Source organism: Somniosus microcephalus, chromosome 10 (genome assembly GCF_052327205.1).
Source record: "Somniosus microcephalus isolate GS21.2 chromosome 10, FLI_Smic_1.0, whole genome shotgun sequence".
Classification (NCBI taxonomy): domain Eukaryota; kingdom Metazoa; phylum Chordata; class Chondrichthyes; order Squaliformes; family Somniosidae; genus Somniosus; species Somniosus microcephalus.
In genome coordinates this window covers 165,114,012-165,130,292 of record NC_140996.1, presented here as the reverse complement: position 1 = coordinate 165,130,292, position 16,281 = coordinate 165,114,012, and the positions used below count along the sequence as shown (strand labels likewise).

At 41.3% G+C, this 16,281-nt stretch overlaps 2 protein-coding genes across 5 annotated transcripts in view; one reads left to right on the top strand and one right to left on the bottom strand.

Annotated features, from left to right (window-relative positions):
* The window catches only part of elmod1 (ELMO/CED-12 domain containing 1), a 118,051-nt gene extending 113,159 nt beyond the window's left edge, over positions 1 to 4,892 (bottom strand). For 2 of the 3 annotated variants that reach the window (XM_085999082.1, XM_085999084.1), the window contains exon 1: positions 4,792 to 4,892. The gene's annotated coding sequence lies outside the window, so the exon portion shown is untranslated. The remainder of the gene's footprint in view (positions 1 to 4,791) is intronic. The other variant, XM_085999083.1, reaches the window with a different exon arrangement.
* Positions 4,893 to 4,935: 43 nt separating this feature from the next.
* The window catches only part of alkbh8 (alkB homolog 8, tRNA methyltransferase), a 72,755-nt gene continuing 61,409 nt past the window's right edge, over positions 4,936 to 16,281 (top strand). Inside the window, exons 1-4 of one of the 2 annotated variants that reach the window (XM_085999080.1) lie at positions 4,936 to 5,225; positions 10,909 to 11,149; positions 13,532 to 13,663; positions 14,627 to 14,722. In XM_085999080.1, coding sequence (XP_085855206.1) covers positions 5,097 to 5,225; positions 10,909 to 11,149; positions 13,532 to 13,663; positions 14,627 to 14,722 — 598 coding nt within the window. In that variant the 5' untranslated portion in view covers positions 4,936 to 5,096. The remainder of the gene's footprint in view (positions 5,226 to 10,908; positions 11,150 to 13,531; positions 13,664 to 14,626; positions 14,723 to 16,281) is intronic. The other variant, XM_085999081.1, reaches the window with a different exon arrangement.

The following is a 16,281-nucleotide window of genomic DNA, read 5'->3' as shown; positions in this document are numbered from 1 at the left end:
CAATAACACTCAAGAAGCTCGACACCATCCAGGACAAAGCAGCTCATTTGATCGGCACCCCATCCACCACCTTAAACATTCACTCCCTCCACCACCAGCGCACCGTGGCTGCAGTGTGCACCATCTACAAGATGCACTGCAGCAACTCGCCAAGGCTTCTTCGGCAGTACCGCCCAAACCCACGACCGCTACCACCTAGAAGGACAAGGATCGCAGGCGCATGGGAACACCATCACCTGCAAGTTCCCCTCCAAGTTACACACCATCCTGACTTGGAAATATATCGCTGATCCTTCATTGTCGCTGGATCAAAATCCTGGAACTCCCGCCCTAACAGCACTGTGAGACTACCTTCACCACAAGAACTGCAGCGGTTCATGAAGGTGGCTCACCACCACCTTCTCAAGGGCAATTGGGGATGGGCAATAAATGGTGACCTTGCCAGCGATGCCCACATCCCGGAACGAATAAATGAAAAAAAATTATTCACTATTTTCTATTTATTACAAAGATAATTCAGACTATATTAATACAGAAAATGTGTAAAGCACAGTATAAAGTATATCAATAAGCCAAACGATCATGTTTTAGCAGTTCCCATTAAATGTAAAAATCTACAATTGGTGCTGGTATAATGACTACATTATCAGTTACTATTAACAGCAACAATTCACCTTTTCAGTGTGTAAATTCAATCAGTCTTCACAAATAAGTCTTATTTTTTTACGTACTGCAGATTATTCATACTTGCATCACTAACCTCTCATTTCTGTAACATACTGCAGTATATGCCAATAGTGGATTAGTGTCATCGCACCTTTACTGGTTCACTTTTTTTAAACTCAGATTTTTAATTAAACACCAACACAGAAATGTGTGATGCGAAGATGTTTTCAACTAAGTTAAAAAAGCACCAGAATGTAAAGCTGATGAAGTCATATACGATTTGAGAAGTGTATTTTTAAGTCTGGAAGTAACTTTCTCCTCAGTAAGTCATGAGATGTCACTGCTCAGGAACAGAGCATATATCCACCTTTGATCTGTTGGCCACAAGCAGTCCCGTCTTGCTAGAGCAAGGATTAGATGCAGGGCAAATCTTCATGTAACAATCAGTTTTAACTCCACCTCTAAAGAGGATTCCCTATCATAGCAATATGACATTGCCGTTTGTGACACTAGCCATCCTGTGGCCTCTGAGTGAGTCTACTAATTCATGGGCAGTTTTGGCTATGAACTCACACCTAATGGAACTGGATTAAGACTACCCAAATTAGAACTTGATACATTTCAGGGAAAATAATTTCACCATAACAGTGCAGGATGGATTTGAACCAAAATTTCAAAAGCAATGGTATTATGTCTTAACCCCCTGCACTACCCAAGTCCTTTTCACATGTATTACTGTAAGTGATTGGCAGGGTTTCCGATTGAGTTGCCACAATTCCATAAATGATAGAAACACACAGGCGGGCATTTAATTGTTCGCAAATAGCCAATCAGAAAATATGCCAATAAACATGCACACTAAATTAAATAATCCCTCAATCTCTTACAACACCTGGTTGATCATAATTATGGTATTATTCTCTGTCCTGTACATCTGGTAGAAACCATTTACATTCATGCAGCTGACTATAATAAAAACTGCAAAGTAGTAACGAGCAGGACTGCCACTGATTTTCCAACAGGAAGCCATTAATCCGATTGATTTTTGACAAGGATTAAGTCTGGAGAACTAATCAATTTGATTATTGTATCATAATTCACATTCTGCTCTAAGGTAATTTCATATAAACAGCACCCCATAAGAAGTTAGGGTACATCACTCCACCTCTGAGTCAGAAGGTTGTGGATTCAAGTACCACTCCAGAGACTTCAGCACATAATCCAGCTGACACCTCAATGCAGTACTGAGGGAGTCCTGTACTGTCGGAGGTATCGTCTTTCGGATAAGACAATAAATTGAGGTCCCATCTACCTTCTCAGGTGGACGTAAAAGATCCAATGGCACTAATTGGGGAAAGAGCTAGGGAGTTCTCCCGATGTCCTAGCTAATATTTACCCCTCAACCTACATCACTAAAAAACATATTATCTGGTCATTATCTCATTACTGTTTGTGGGACTTTGCTGTGTGCAAATTGGCTGTGCTGTAAAGTGCATTGGGACACCCTGAGAAGGCACAAAAATCCTTTAAAGGGCTAATTAGCATGGTTGCTAATAGAGATGCCAACCTGTGATACAGTTAAATATACCTTCAAAATAGTGAGAAGTCGTTTGAGTTGCACTTCTAGCCCTAGGATTGTTGAATGGGGGTGGGCGGGACAAATTCCTACCAGCTTTCAAAATCAGCACTTTTTGCTCCCCCACTTTTTTCTGATAACACATTATATACAATGATGACACAGAACCCATATCACTCATGTCACTGCAGCTCCAATGGAGGTAGGCTTAAGTCTTGGTTAAAGGCGGACTAGATCGGTATATATCTGAACTGAAAACAACAGTATTCTGCTGGGATAAGGGTGCATCATATCCATTTAAAATGTTTATATTGGCATGGAATTTGTGGTCAGCGGCGAAGCGACAGCGATCGCCGCTGACCTCGAAGAAAGCTACCCACAAAGATCTTCCGATCTCCATGGCAAAAACTTTAGCTTACTCGATCTTAAGCACTGTCAAAAAGGGATCTCTGGCGTACAGCAGCAGTGATATCATCAAGCTGTCTAAGCAGCTAATCATACTGACGAATTCTCAGACAGCAAACCAGGAAATAAAAGGCAGTTTTTAATCATTCACTTTTTAAATTTTTTACAGAGAACAAAATAAAGATTGGGACATACACAGGTTAAAGTAGAAACTGAAATAGCATAAATAAACTAAAAAAATTATATTATTTTAAAAATCTAGTCATTTTTAATCATAATGGAGAAATTTGACATTCCACAAATATAAAATTAATTTTACAGGCCCAGAACGGTTGCTCAGCAGTCAATATTATGGGGTGTTTAAGAGCGATATTAGAGTGGAAAAGGGGAAGTTTTCGTTAGTTCAAGTGATTTCACTGATTGCCGGCCTGTGGCGGAGCAGGAAATGACTGACCGCAACTTCAGGATTTCCGCGTTTATCTGCGCATATGCTAAATCCTGAAGTTATGGTCAGTTTCAGAGGGGTAATTGTAATGTATACAACATTGAAGGGACTACTTTGTTTTGTGGATGTACATCCTTAGTTGCGAGCGTATATAACAGACGCGTATCGATTTGTATAGTCAGTGCCGAAGTTCCAGTTAACCAGTAAAGATCACTTGAAGTTACTCTCAGTCTCTGCTGCTTTATTATTTTATGTAGTTGTGTATAGCGGTACAAACACAACAGTAATGATGGTGAACGCTGACAGTTTTGCTGTCATTACCACTTCAAAATCCGGGCCAGTATATAATTCGTAAGTGTATCAACAGAAATCACTTTGAGCCTGCATTCTGGTCGTTTAGATGATTTGATCATTTTAGACTTAGACACTGCCTTAAACTAGCATGCATATTACATTGAATAAACACCTCTATATACGAAGCGAGAGTGGCTAAATCTGACAACAATGGAATACATTCAGATAGATAAATAAACAGTTTGCATGGTTTATCCATCGGTAACCACTTCATTCTTGAATGAGAAAATACCCGTATTACAGATTCCGTGTTGTTTCTTGCGCATTACATAACGTTTATAGAAAGAAAATGTATGATCAGAATGTGTACCTTTAAGGTTTTCAGAAAACATGTCACAAAATTAAATTGCTCTTCAGAAAAAAATTCTTATGTTACCCCTTTTAAGAACAACTAATCACGTGTCTAGGCATATGTTCTTAAAATTGTAAAGGCACAATTTCCGTTGATGCGCTTTATAAAGGTTAGGGCTTTTGGTCAACACAATTAATTAATTCCAATAAAACAAACAAGGACGCTAAATGGGAGTTTAAAAAAAAAACACGTCGACACTCCGTAGACTCATTGCGGATCACAGTGATGTGGTTATTTTCTTGTCCATGTATCTGATGCTATCTGGTACTATGAGGATGCAGCCTGCCTCCATTTGCTGCAGCTCCCTGAGCGGTCATGTTGCTGAGAGGGAAGGGCACGAAGCGTTGGCGGCTGGCCGCAGCATCGCACTGCAGTCAGGGCTGGGGACTGGCAGGAATGGGAAACACGCTTCGCATTTAATAACATGCCCATTAAATAAGTGCAATCAATCCTCGAGTCTCTTCTCTCCCCGAAAGATAGAAGTGATGGATTTCCACCCTCACACACACAAAACGGCAAAGAGCATCACCCACCGCGCCAATCTGATCTGAACATTATCGGGGATGTTCAAAACCCAAGAGCCACACCTCGGGGCTTGGTTTCCACATTTTGTTTATTTATTTACTGTCCGGCTTTGGGGAAATAAATAATCGGCCGACCCTCATTTGTCTGTGAGTTTCTAGGGCAATCGCTATATATTAACATTTTTTACTAGTAACCCATTAGATTTTGCTGGTCCACGGCTTATGGGCGAGATGGCAGCATCCGCGCACCGACACAACCCGGGCTCGATCAGAAATCGGCGGCGCCCATCCAATGGAACCGGTTTGGAGCTCGGCACCTGCCCTCAGCATCCATTTCAAACCACCGGGGGATGTCCACAGCGCTCGGGCGCCTGTCACTGTTCCTTTCTAAATGAGACATATCTTTGCGCCTAATGGTTTGGTTTGATTTGATTTTTCCCTTCGCTGTAATTCGAAGCTATTCACTCACCTGGCCTGACGACCGGGGCCGGGCTCAGTACCACTTCAGTCTCCCACTGACGCTGCTGTTACCATGACAGAAGCTGCGGCGGAAGTACAGGCAAACGGTACCGGAAACACACACACGCACGGTGCATCTGGGAGCCTCCACTGGTAAAGCCCGGGGCCTGAAAACCTCTACACAGATATAGTGAGGGGGGACGGGGAAATCCCGCATTCCTCGTTCGATGAAACCCTCGCTCCGGCGAAGCTCACGCCCGGGCAGCGCTGCAGTCAGTTCGCGCGCGGGCGGGTCGTAGTTAGCGCCGGACACACATGGCGGCCCCCAGCTGCAGAAACGTGAAATTGTCCAAAGAGCAAAAAAAATTACTGAGAAAACAAGTAAAAGCGCAGCACATCCTCCTGAAACACGATGGCATCGCAACCGTGTCTGGACCGACCAAAGTAAGTTCGTTTCTCTTGAGTTTGTCATCGGGTCCAATGTGATTTCTCCAATCTGCCGAAAACAGTTTCTGTACAAGAGTTGTCAGTACTGGACAAATGTTAGGGATAGGATTAGGATTACGATCAACATGATCGCAAACTTGCCCCCGCCCCCCATCCCACTTTAACAAGTTCTGAAACCAAATTATTAGTATGGGTTAGGAATAGTAGGAGACTAGCATCAATCTGTCCTCCCCCCCCCCCCCCCCCCCCCCGTCGACATCACTCATAGAAACATAGAAGATAGGAGCAGAAGTAGGCCATTCGGCCACTCGAGCCTGCTCCCATTCAATGAGATCATGGCTGATCATCCAAACTCAGTACCCTGTCCCTGCCTTCTCCCCATATCCCTTGATCCCTTTAGCCTTAAGAAATATATAAACTCCTTCTTGAATATATTTAATGAATTGGCCTCAACTGCCTTCTGTGGTAGAGAATTCCACAGGTTCACCACTCTCTGGGTGAAGAAATTCCTCCTCATCAGTCCTAAATGGCTTACCCCTTATCCTTAGACTGTGACCCCTGGTTCTGGACTCCCCCGCCATCGGGAACATCCTTCTTGCATCTAGTCTGTCGAGTCCTGTTAGAATTTTATAAGTTTCAATGAGATCCCCTCTCATTCTTCTAAACTCCAGCGAATATAAGCCCAATCGACCCAATCTCTCCTCATACGTCATTCCTGCCATCCCGGGTATCAGTCTGGTGAATCTTCGCTGCACTCCCTCCATGGCAAGAACATCCTTCCTCAGATAAGGCGACCAAAACTGCACACAATACTCAAGGTGTGGTCTCACCAAGGCCCTGTACAACTGCAGCAAGACATCCTTGTTCCTGTACTTGAACCCTCTCGCTACGAATGCCAACATACCATTTGCCTTCTTAACCGCATTTGCACCTGCATGCTTACCTTCAGCGACTGGTGCACAAGGACATTCAGGTTTCGTTGCACTTCCCCTTTCCCCACTCTATTGCCGTTCAGATAATAATCTGCCTTCCTATTTTTGCCACCAAAGTGGATAACCTCGCATTTATCCACATTATACTGCATCTGCTATGCATCTGCCCAATCACCCAACCTGCCCAAATCATACTGGAGTTTCTCGACATCCTCCTCACAGCACACACGCCCACCCAGCTTTGTGTCATCTGCAAACTTGGAGATATTACATCTAGTTCCCTCGTCTAGATCATTAATATATATTGTGAATAGCTGGGGTCCTAGGACTGATCCCTGCGGTACCCCACTAGTCACTGCCTGCCACTCGGAAATAGACTCATTTATTCCAACTCTTTGCCTCCTGTCTGCCTACCAGTTCTCTATCCAAGTCAGTACCTTGCCCCCAATCCCATGTGCTTTAACTTTACATGCTAATCTCTTATGTGGGACCTTACCGAAAGCCTTCTGAAAGTCCAAATACACCACATCCACTGGTTCTCCCTTATCTATTCTACCAGTTACATCCTCAAAAAATTACAGTAGATTAGTCAAGCATGATTTACCTTTTGTAAATCCATGTTGACTTTGTCCGATCCTGTCACTGTAAGTGCTCTGTAAGGGTTGGGGGCTTCTTTAAACTGGTTTAAAGTAATTTTCCTGGTCTTGCAGCCTTTGCCTGCACTCAGACCAATTCCAATAAAACCAATTTTGAAACAGTGGTACCGAATCGCTACCCCTCCTTTAGTTCTGAGTGGAGGAACTTATAATTAATAATATTAAAACGGAACAAGTGGTTTGGATGAGAGAAAAATCCAGTTTTATTACCTAAATAAACTACAATCCAAAGAATAAACTATACCACACGAACACAGTAATTACATTAAAACTATATAACGGGGTTGCAGATGGCGAAAACGAGGGATAAAATGACTACAATGTTATTTAAACAATCTTAGCAATTATCCTCAAATCACCACCCCAAACTCCTGCTAGGTTGCCTTGTTGAGGAGTCAGAACACCCTGCTCACCTGTGATCCAGCGAAGTAAGAGAGAGAGAGACTCACCTATGGTCCCAGGAAGTAAAGAAGAGCGATAGCTTCTCAGCAGCTGTCTTATATATCTGGTGAGGTCCTGCTGTTCTGCCCTGCAAGGGCTGTGTGCAAAATTCCCCGCCCAAAGGGTCCAATACACAAGAGAAAGCTGTGATTGGCTAAATCAAAGTGGTTAGACTGGGTTAATGTGTCTTCCGGAGCTCCCTGGGCTGAAACAAAAGGGAAATACAACTGCTCTATTGTCCAGAATGCTAAGTGATTTAGACCCATTCAATTCTTAAACGGATCCCATTCAAGATACAAAAGTCTCTTCTGCAGTTTAGATGTATCCACTCGATATACAAACAAATGCTAATAGCATTCAATTGCTTTGTAAACAAAGCATTGTCCTTTGTCTTCGGCCATGTGGTGACAGCCATTTTTATCCCTGGAAATTTAAAAGCACAACGCCCAGGGATTCTTTAATCAAAAAAATTGACCTTCAGAACTGTAAATTATTGCGAATTCTTACAGCTCTGCTATTACATCTTTTGTAATGGACTCTAGCATTTTCCCCACTACTGATGTCAGGCTTACCGGTCTATAATTCCCCGTTTTCTCTCTCCCACCTTTTTTGAATAGTGGGGTAACATTAGCTACCCTCCAATCCATGGGAACTGTTCCAGAATCTATAGAATTTTGGAAGATGACCAGCAATGCATCTACTATTTCTAGGGCCACTTCCTTAAATACCCTAGGATGTAGATTATCAGGCCCTGGGGATTTATCGGCCTTCAATGCCGTCCATTTCCCTACAAATACTGATTTCATTCGGTTCCTCCCTCTCATTAAACCCTATGTTCCCCGACATCTCTGGGAGGTTATTTGTGTCCTCCTTTGTGAAGACAGAACCAAAGTATATTATTTAATTGGTCTGCCAATACTTTGTTCCCCATTATAAATTCCCCTGATTCTGACTGCAAGGAACCTACGCTTGACTTCACCAATCTTTTACTCTTCACATATCTATAGAAGCTTTTACAGTCAGTTTTTATGTTCCCTGCAAGCTTACTCTCATACTCTATTTTCCCTCTCTTAATTAATACCTTTGTCCTCCTTTGCTGAATCCTAAACTGCTCCCAATCCTCAGGTTTGCTGCTTTTTCTGGCCAAATTATATGTCCTCTCCTTGGATCTTATGCTATCCCTAATTTCCCATGTTAGCCACGGTTGAGTCAACGTTTTTGTTTTATTTTTATGCCAAACAGGGATGAACAAATTCTGTAGTTCATCCATGCAATCTTTAAATGTTTGCCATTGCCTATCCACCGTCAACCCTTTGAGTAACATTCCCCAATCAATCCTACCCAACTCGTGTCTCATACCATCGTAGTTTCCTTTATTTAAATTCAGGACCCTAGTCTCTGAGTCAAATACTTCACTCTCCATCTTAATGAAGAATTCGATCATATTATGATCGCTCCGCCCCAAGGGGCCTCGCACAACAAGATTGCTAATTATTCCTTTCTCATTACATAATACCCAGTCTAAGATGGCCTGATCTCTAGTTGGTTCCTCGACATATTGGTCCAGGAAACCATCCCGTATACACTCCAGGAATTCCTCCTCCACAGCATTGCTACTAATTTGGTTAGCCCAATCTATTTGTAGATTAAAGTCACCCATGATAACTGCTGTGCCCTTATTGCACGCGTCTCTAATTTCCCGTTTAATGCCATCCCCAACCTCCGCATTACTGTTTGGGGGTCTGTATACAACTCCCACTAGTGTTTTCTGCCCCTTGGTATTTCTCAGCTCTACCCATACAGATTCCACATCATCAGAGCTAACATCCTTCCTTACAATTGTGTTAATCTCCCCTTTAACCAGCAATGCTACCCCACCTCCTTTTCCTTTTTGCCTGTCTTTCCTGAATATTGAATACTCCTGGATGCTGAGTTCCCAGCCTTGGTCGCCCTGGAGCCATGTTTCCGTAATCCCAATCATATCATATCTGTTTACATCTATTTGCGTAGCTAATTCATCCACCTTATTACGAATGCTCCTCGTATTAAGACACAAAGGCTTCTAGCTTATTTTTTTAACACTCTTAGACCTTTTAGAATTATTATTTACTGTGGCCATGTTTGATTTAAACCCTTGATTTCTCTGACTGCCACTTTTGCTTTTCTCCTTGTCTTTTGCTTCTATCCTTCTTTCCCTTTCCTCTGTCTGCCTGCACAGGTTCCCAACCCCCTGCCATTTTAGTTTAAACCCTCCCCCACAGCACTAGCAAACACTCCCCCTAGGACACTCCCTAACAAGCATCTGCTGTTTCATTCCTTTGGCTCTTTATCTATACCTCGAATTCCCACTACTGTCAGTTTCAGTAGCAATCTTTTAACTATGACCTGTCCATTATCCCTGTTTCTCTTCCTCTTTAACTTGTGGTGTCTCACTTGAGTCCAGCACTACCCACTCCACTTAATTTTTCATCTACTTGACCTATGTTGACTCATTTATTGGCCCTGAATTTGCAGTCCGAGGCATACCTCCGGAGTGCGCCCCCGACCCGTGAAAGATCTACGAACTTGCCTCCTGGCTCCAAAGCTACGGAGAGTTCGGGGCCTGAGCCTGCAGGCGTACGCCCGCGTAAAGGCCCAGGGACGCAGGCGGTTTGGAAGCGTCCCTGGGATCACGTGGGCCAGGTCCTCCAATGAGAAAGGAGGATTCCATTTACGAATGGAATCCCCAAATAATTAAACAATTTAGACAACTGTAATAAAAATAAATGTTCTGATTTTCAAATTGAATTAAAAGTCCCTTCATTACAACAAATACAATAAAAATTTAATTTTTTTGAAAAATAATTTTAAACATTTTAATCTGATCCAATATGTGTATAAACTAATTTTAAGTGTTTGTGCATCATTTTTCATTAAAAAAAATTAATTTAAGATTTATAATAACCCTTACACTGGTGAAAGCAGGCCCTATGCCTGCTTCCAGCAGCCGTAAGAGTTTTGCGGGCAGTTTCTGGGCAGTAGTTGGGCAAATAGCCCATTTCTACATTACAGTCTGTGGTAGATTCTAATGACCTAGATTACTTGAAACTTTTAGCAGAATAACATAATTTAAGACATTTGACTCCTATAACCATATACAGGAAACTTTCTGGTATCCGGTACTGACGGGACCGTACCATCAAAACTGCCGTAGAAACCAGTGCTAATGTTAAAACATACGGAGCTTTTGAGCTCCGTGTGAATCAACAAACCCTGACGGCTTCAAAACAGTTGGCCGCAGCTTAAAAGAGTCTCTGTAGCTAAGCAACAGCTTCAGCTAGACCTTGCAGAGCCTGACTGGAAAAAAAAAGCAACGAGAAGTAAAAAAACTTATAGGAAACAGCTCCTGAATTTTGCCGGTAGATAGAGCTTTCCGGACATTTAACCTCCGGTTAAACGAAAGTTTCCTGTAGTTGAAACTTGGAAAAAGTTTATCTTTATTAATATTCATAGTGATCTTATCAGAGACCATTTAATTTGGTCTCTTTGTTTTTTAACTTGCTGGTTTTATAAAGCACACTTAATGCCAGAAGAAACTTTATAACAGCCTATTTTTAATGGTTAATAAAATAATTTCTGGTATAATATGCCACATTGTTTTGTTTTTATTAGCACTTGGTTGTAGCCAATGGTGGTCTGGGTAATGGTGTCAGCCGACAGCAGCTGGTGAAAGTGTTACAGCAGTTTGGAACAGTTGAAACCCTTCTGATGCTTCCTAATAAACCACATGCTTTTGCAACGTATAGTACAATTCAAGAAGCCAGGGAGGCATACAATGCTCTTAATGGACGAGACCTAAAAACTGATGGAAATACTCAACCTATCACTTTATATCTGAACTTTGTGGAGGAAGGTAAGTTCATTTCCATTTTTCTGATCTTCATTAGTATTGAACTTTAAAACTGGTAATGGGTAAAAATTAAATGCGTAAGTAAAAGAGTATGTATAAAATAAAGGATATTCCTTTACTCTTTTCACAGAATAATGGACAGAGTTGTGGAATTCAATTCCCAAAGCACCAGAAAATAAAAATCCCAAAATGCCATTTAATTAAAGATGGAATTTGACTTATTTAGTCACTCTAAATCAGTGGCTCTGATATTATCCCGTACTTGGCATAAAATAGTGAATTATATGACTCACTTTGAGCAACACAATGGGAGATCTGCTAGCGTGCTACTTTCAGTTTAAATGCTTTAGCAAGCTAAGTACCTTTTTTTTTCTAACTCCAATATTATAGATGCTTTTAGTTCTTTTAAACTTGTCTTTACAGTTAGAAAATACATTACAAGCACGCATAAACTGCTGGTGAATCCAGCAAAACATCAGTTGGTGGCTGAGAGTCAGGAAACAGCAGTGGCAAAGTTATGTTGGGAATATTAATTACAGTAATTGGTGCCTGCTGCCTCATTAAGTTATTATTTGTTGGTGTGCTGGCTGCTCTATGAATTTATGACTTCAGGGGCACTTACTTCTCCCACCATTTATATATGGTCTCATGGAATCAAGCTTCAGGAGTAGTGGACCAGCCCAAATCATTACAAAATTAAATGGGGCCAAAATAATTTGTTTTTGTCTCTGGAGCAGTGTGCCAACTGGTAATGTTTTTGTTTTTATTTTTAGAAAAAAATAGATATTTAAGAAGGTGATAGATAGATTTCTAGACACAAAAGGGATCAAGGGGTATGGGGAGAGAGCGGGAATATGATATTGAGATAGAGGATCAGCCATGATCATATTGAATGGCAGAGCAGGCTCGACAGGCCGAATGGCCTACTCCTGCTCCTATTTTTCTATGTTTCTAAATAAATAAATGTAGCCTTAACAAATGCAGTGGGGCTTTTGGGGCGACAATTCATTAAATCTGTCCTGCATAAATGCAACCTGGCTTCAGAGGTAGTGGTACAGCAATCAATTGATCAATAAATTTGCCATCTGCACCTTAGCAGGGCCACACCACTAACTGGTGTAAGAAAGAACAACAGACATTCTTGTAATACTTTTTTTTTAAAGAGGGTGAAGTGCCATTTCTAGAGCAAGTAAGAACAACAGTCAATCAAACTCCAGCGGTCTCCAATGTTAATCAACAAAAGCCATAAAGAAACCATAGGACTGGCTTCCAAGCCATGATTCATGACCAAGTTGCCAGGTGTTTGCACATTATGCCTTGGAGTGCTGTTCCTGTATCACTTTTTCTCTCCCTTTCTCACGCTCCCCACCCCTAAAGTTTTCTGAAAGTTTAGGGGGCAATTTTGCCAGCCCTGGGGAGGCGGGTTTGGAGGTGGGACTGCCGGGAAAATGGCAGAATCTGGGGGTGGGTACCCAACACATCTCCGTGCCATCTTCCCAGGAGGCTCGCGCCGGGTCCCGTCTCCTCGAGAAGATTAGTGCCAATTAACTGCCTGTTAACAGGTAGTTAATGGCAGTTTTTTGGCTAATCCCTATTTTGAGCCCTGAAGTGTGGGCTTCCCAATGGCTCCGAACCTCGCCAGGGTCAGCGAGGCGGGCCGTCGGTCTGTGGGGGTCGGAGGGGCCGAGATGTCCGGTGTGCAGGTGAGTGATGGGTGCAAGTGTGGAGAGGTAAGTGTGTGAGGTGTTTGTAAAGTGTTTTAATAAGTTTTACTTACCTTTACATCTTCCTGCAGGCTTCCTCTCTTCAGGTCTCGGGAGTCCCTCAGCTCACTGGCACAGAAAGCAGAATGGCCGCTGAACTGTCAAAAGTTGCAGCTTTCTGCTTTCTGCTCAGGAAGGCTTTCTAATTGAGTCTTGAGTAAAGATTCAACTTAGAAGACAGATTGTCAGTGTTTGACAGCTTCACAGAGCTGTCAAACGATGACATTACATCTGTCAAAAGCTCTTGACAGATGAAACGTCACTCGCTGACGTCACCTGCAACCGGCTTTCCCTTAATTGGCCTGCTAAGCCCGCTGGGTGGGCTTAACAAGGTCAATCAAGGGAAAATAGCGTGGGTTAGCCACAAGTCGCTGGAGGCGGGACTAAAACCCGACAAGTGGGAGTCCCACCTCCAAAAGCTCCCCATTGACAAAATCCAGCCCTTAGTGTCCAACTAATATTTAGTCATCGAAGAATCTTCTCCTGTTAGAAAATTAATGTTAATATGATAGTTAATATCTTTACATTTGCCAACAACAGGCATGAATTTAGAAAATTGTAATTGTGCTAATTAAGGAGTTTCAGTCGAAGGGGTAAAAAGCTTTCAATATCTTTTTTGAAGTTTTCAGTGAAGACGTTTCTCCTTTGAGCCTACCACCAGGCCTTTTGGTGGTTGAAGAGGTTATATCTCCTGAGTATGAGAAGAGGCTTTTGGCATTTGTAGAAGGAAGCACAGACGCAACAAAGGAAAATGGTGAGTAGTACACAGAGAAAAGACAGTAGGTAGTGTTTAGAATCATCTAAAAATATCCAGTGCAGAATTCAGAAAGGCCAATTCATTGTTTACGCCCCATTGTGTAACCATTTTTCTGTTAATTTTAAAAGGTGTAAAGGGGGATTGCTTGATATGTATTGCTATTATTCCATATAATCTGATGTATATTAACATAAAATGGTGCAGGAGAGATAGCGTGAGTAGGTGACCCACCCAAGCCCCTACCAATCATAGGAACAGAAATAGGCCATTCAGCCCATTGGCCCTGCTCCACCATTCAGTTAGGTCATGGGTGATCTGCACCTCGACTCCATTCTTGTGCCTTTGCACTAATCCCTCTGCCACTGATCATGAGGAAGTAAATGATGGCAGACTTGTTGTTTGAAGCAGGAAGGGTAACAGTTTAATTCTTTAAGTGGTGTAGTGCCCAGAATCTAGTGATGTGATTTTGATCAGTAACCTACCATGGGAAATAGCGGGCATGGACTGTGATGCAGTACCTTGGAGGCACCAATGTACTGGTCTGTGTTCAATTAAACCGTTTTAATACCACTCTGAGCATTTTAATTTTAGACGCTATTTTGTTCTACAATATAGGTCAAGTAATTATGTCTAAATGAATTTGATATGGTTCTGAATGGATAGCCTTGAAACAAAGTGAATATTAAAAGCATGATGGTCAAAATCAGATGGGTGTTGTCATTTAAATTAATATTTGTTTGCTTCACATTTTGATAGCAGATTTATTTATTTTTCCTGTAACAGCTTGTAAATTGCAAATCGTTACTCTGTATATTATTATTTACTTTTTAAAAAAACATGGGACAAAGCAATATAAAATTATACAAGTTTTACAGACTTTGTGAAATGAATGTTGGACCCTGCATCAGAATTCAATATTTAAAATGGTTTCTGTAATTTTATTTTTTCTGATTTTCATAGCCCAAAGATCTCTGAAACATCGAAGAGTAAAGCACTATGGGTATGAATTTCATTATGACAACAATAACGTGGACAAGGATAAGCCTCTGCCAGGAGGTACATTAGATCATGTATTTCTGCCCGTTTTGGACTTTTGCTGTGATGCATTAAATGTTTGGTGGAATGTAAGCAATTGCCGAAAACATCACAAGAAAAAACTATATATTTGTATTGCGGAGTGAATGAAACTTGCCACATTATTTCAAGTGATTTTTGTTCATGCTGGATTTTTAACTGACTTTAAAAAAAAAAAAATTAAAAAAAAAATCCATTTGCCATGCTAATCAGATTTGTACTTATTTAGGTAGAAGCTCTAAAGCATATGTTTGTTATTCTCCCTTGTCATGCTTGAAATAGAAACTGAGCAGCGTGAGTCTTGCCACAATAGGATAATCCTATGAGAATTCTGTGCAGGTGTGTTTGTTTGGGATTTTGTTTTACATAGAATATACAGGCCATTCTGTCCAACCAGTCCGTGCCGGTGTTTATGCTCCACACGAGCCTCCTCCCATCCTTCCTCATCTAACTCTATCAGCATAACCCTCTATTCCCTTCTCCCTCATATGCTTATCTAGACTCCCCTTAAAATGCATCTATACTATTCGCCTCAACCACTCCTTGTGATAGCGAGTTCCACATTATTGCCACTCTCTGGGTAAAGATGATTCTTCCGAATTCACCATTTGATTTCTTGGTGCCTATCTTATATTGATGGCCTCTAGTTTAGCTCTTCCCCACAAGTGGTAACACTCTCTCTGTCTACTGTATCAAATCCTTTCATAATTTTAAAGACGTCTATTAGATCACCCCTCAGTCGTCTCTTTTCAAAAGACCCAGCCTGATCATCCTATCCCGATACGTATAACCTCGCATTTCTGGTATTATCCTTGTAAATATTTTTTGCACCCTCTCTAGTGCGTCTATATCCTTTTTATATTATGGTGACCAGAACTATACATAGTACTCCAAGTGTGGTCTAACCATGGTTCGATACAAGTTTAGCATAACTTCTCTACTTTTCGATTCTATCCCTCTAGAAATAAACCCTTGTGTTTGGTTTGCTTTTTAAAAAAATCATTATTAACCTGCGTCGCTACTTTTAGTGATTTGTGTATTTGTACTCCCAGATCCCTTTGCTCTTCTTCACCATTTAGATTCTTATTTTCCAAGTAATATGTGATCTCCTTATTTTTCTTACCAATATGTAATACCTCACACTTATCTATTTTGAAATTCATTTGCCAATACATACATTATGAACATTTTAGTTAACTTAGTTTTTTTTTAGGACTTCAGCTGGGTATTATATCACAAAATCCAAATATTTCCATATCCCTCCCAATTTCTCTGTTAATTGGTTAAAACTTTATAAATAGCACCTGCATTCAAGTTGCCTCCTTACATTTGTAGATGTAAAAGGCTGCAACATGCACAGTCAAATTCACAATACTTATGTTTTCTAATTGTTAGTCTTTAGAAAACGTAAGTATTGTGAATTTCACTGTGCATGTTTAGCAACTGTTATTTGAAAACGTTCACCCTCTTTTAAGATGCAAAGGTGGACAGCTCACCTGTTACAAGATGTTCAATGCTGCTCCAGTTTGTTACTAAGAAAT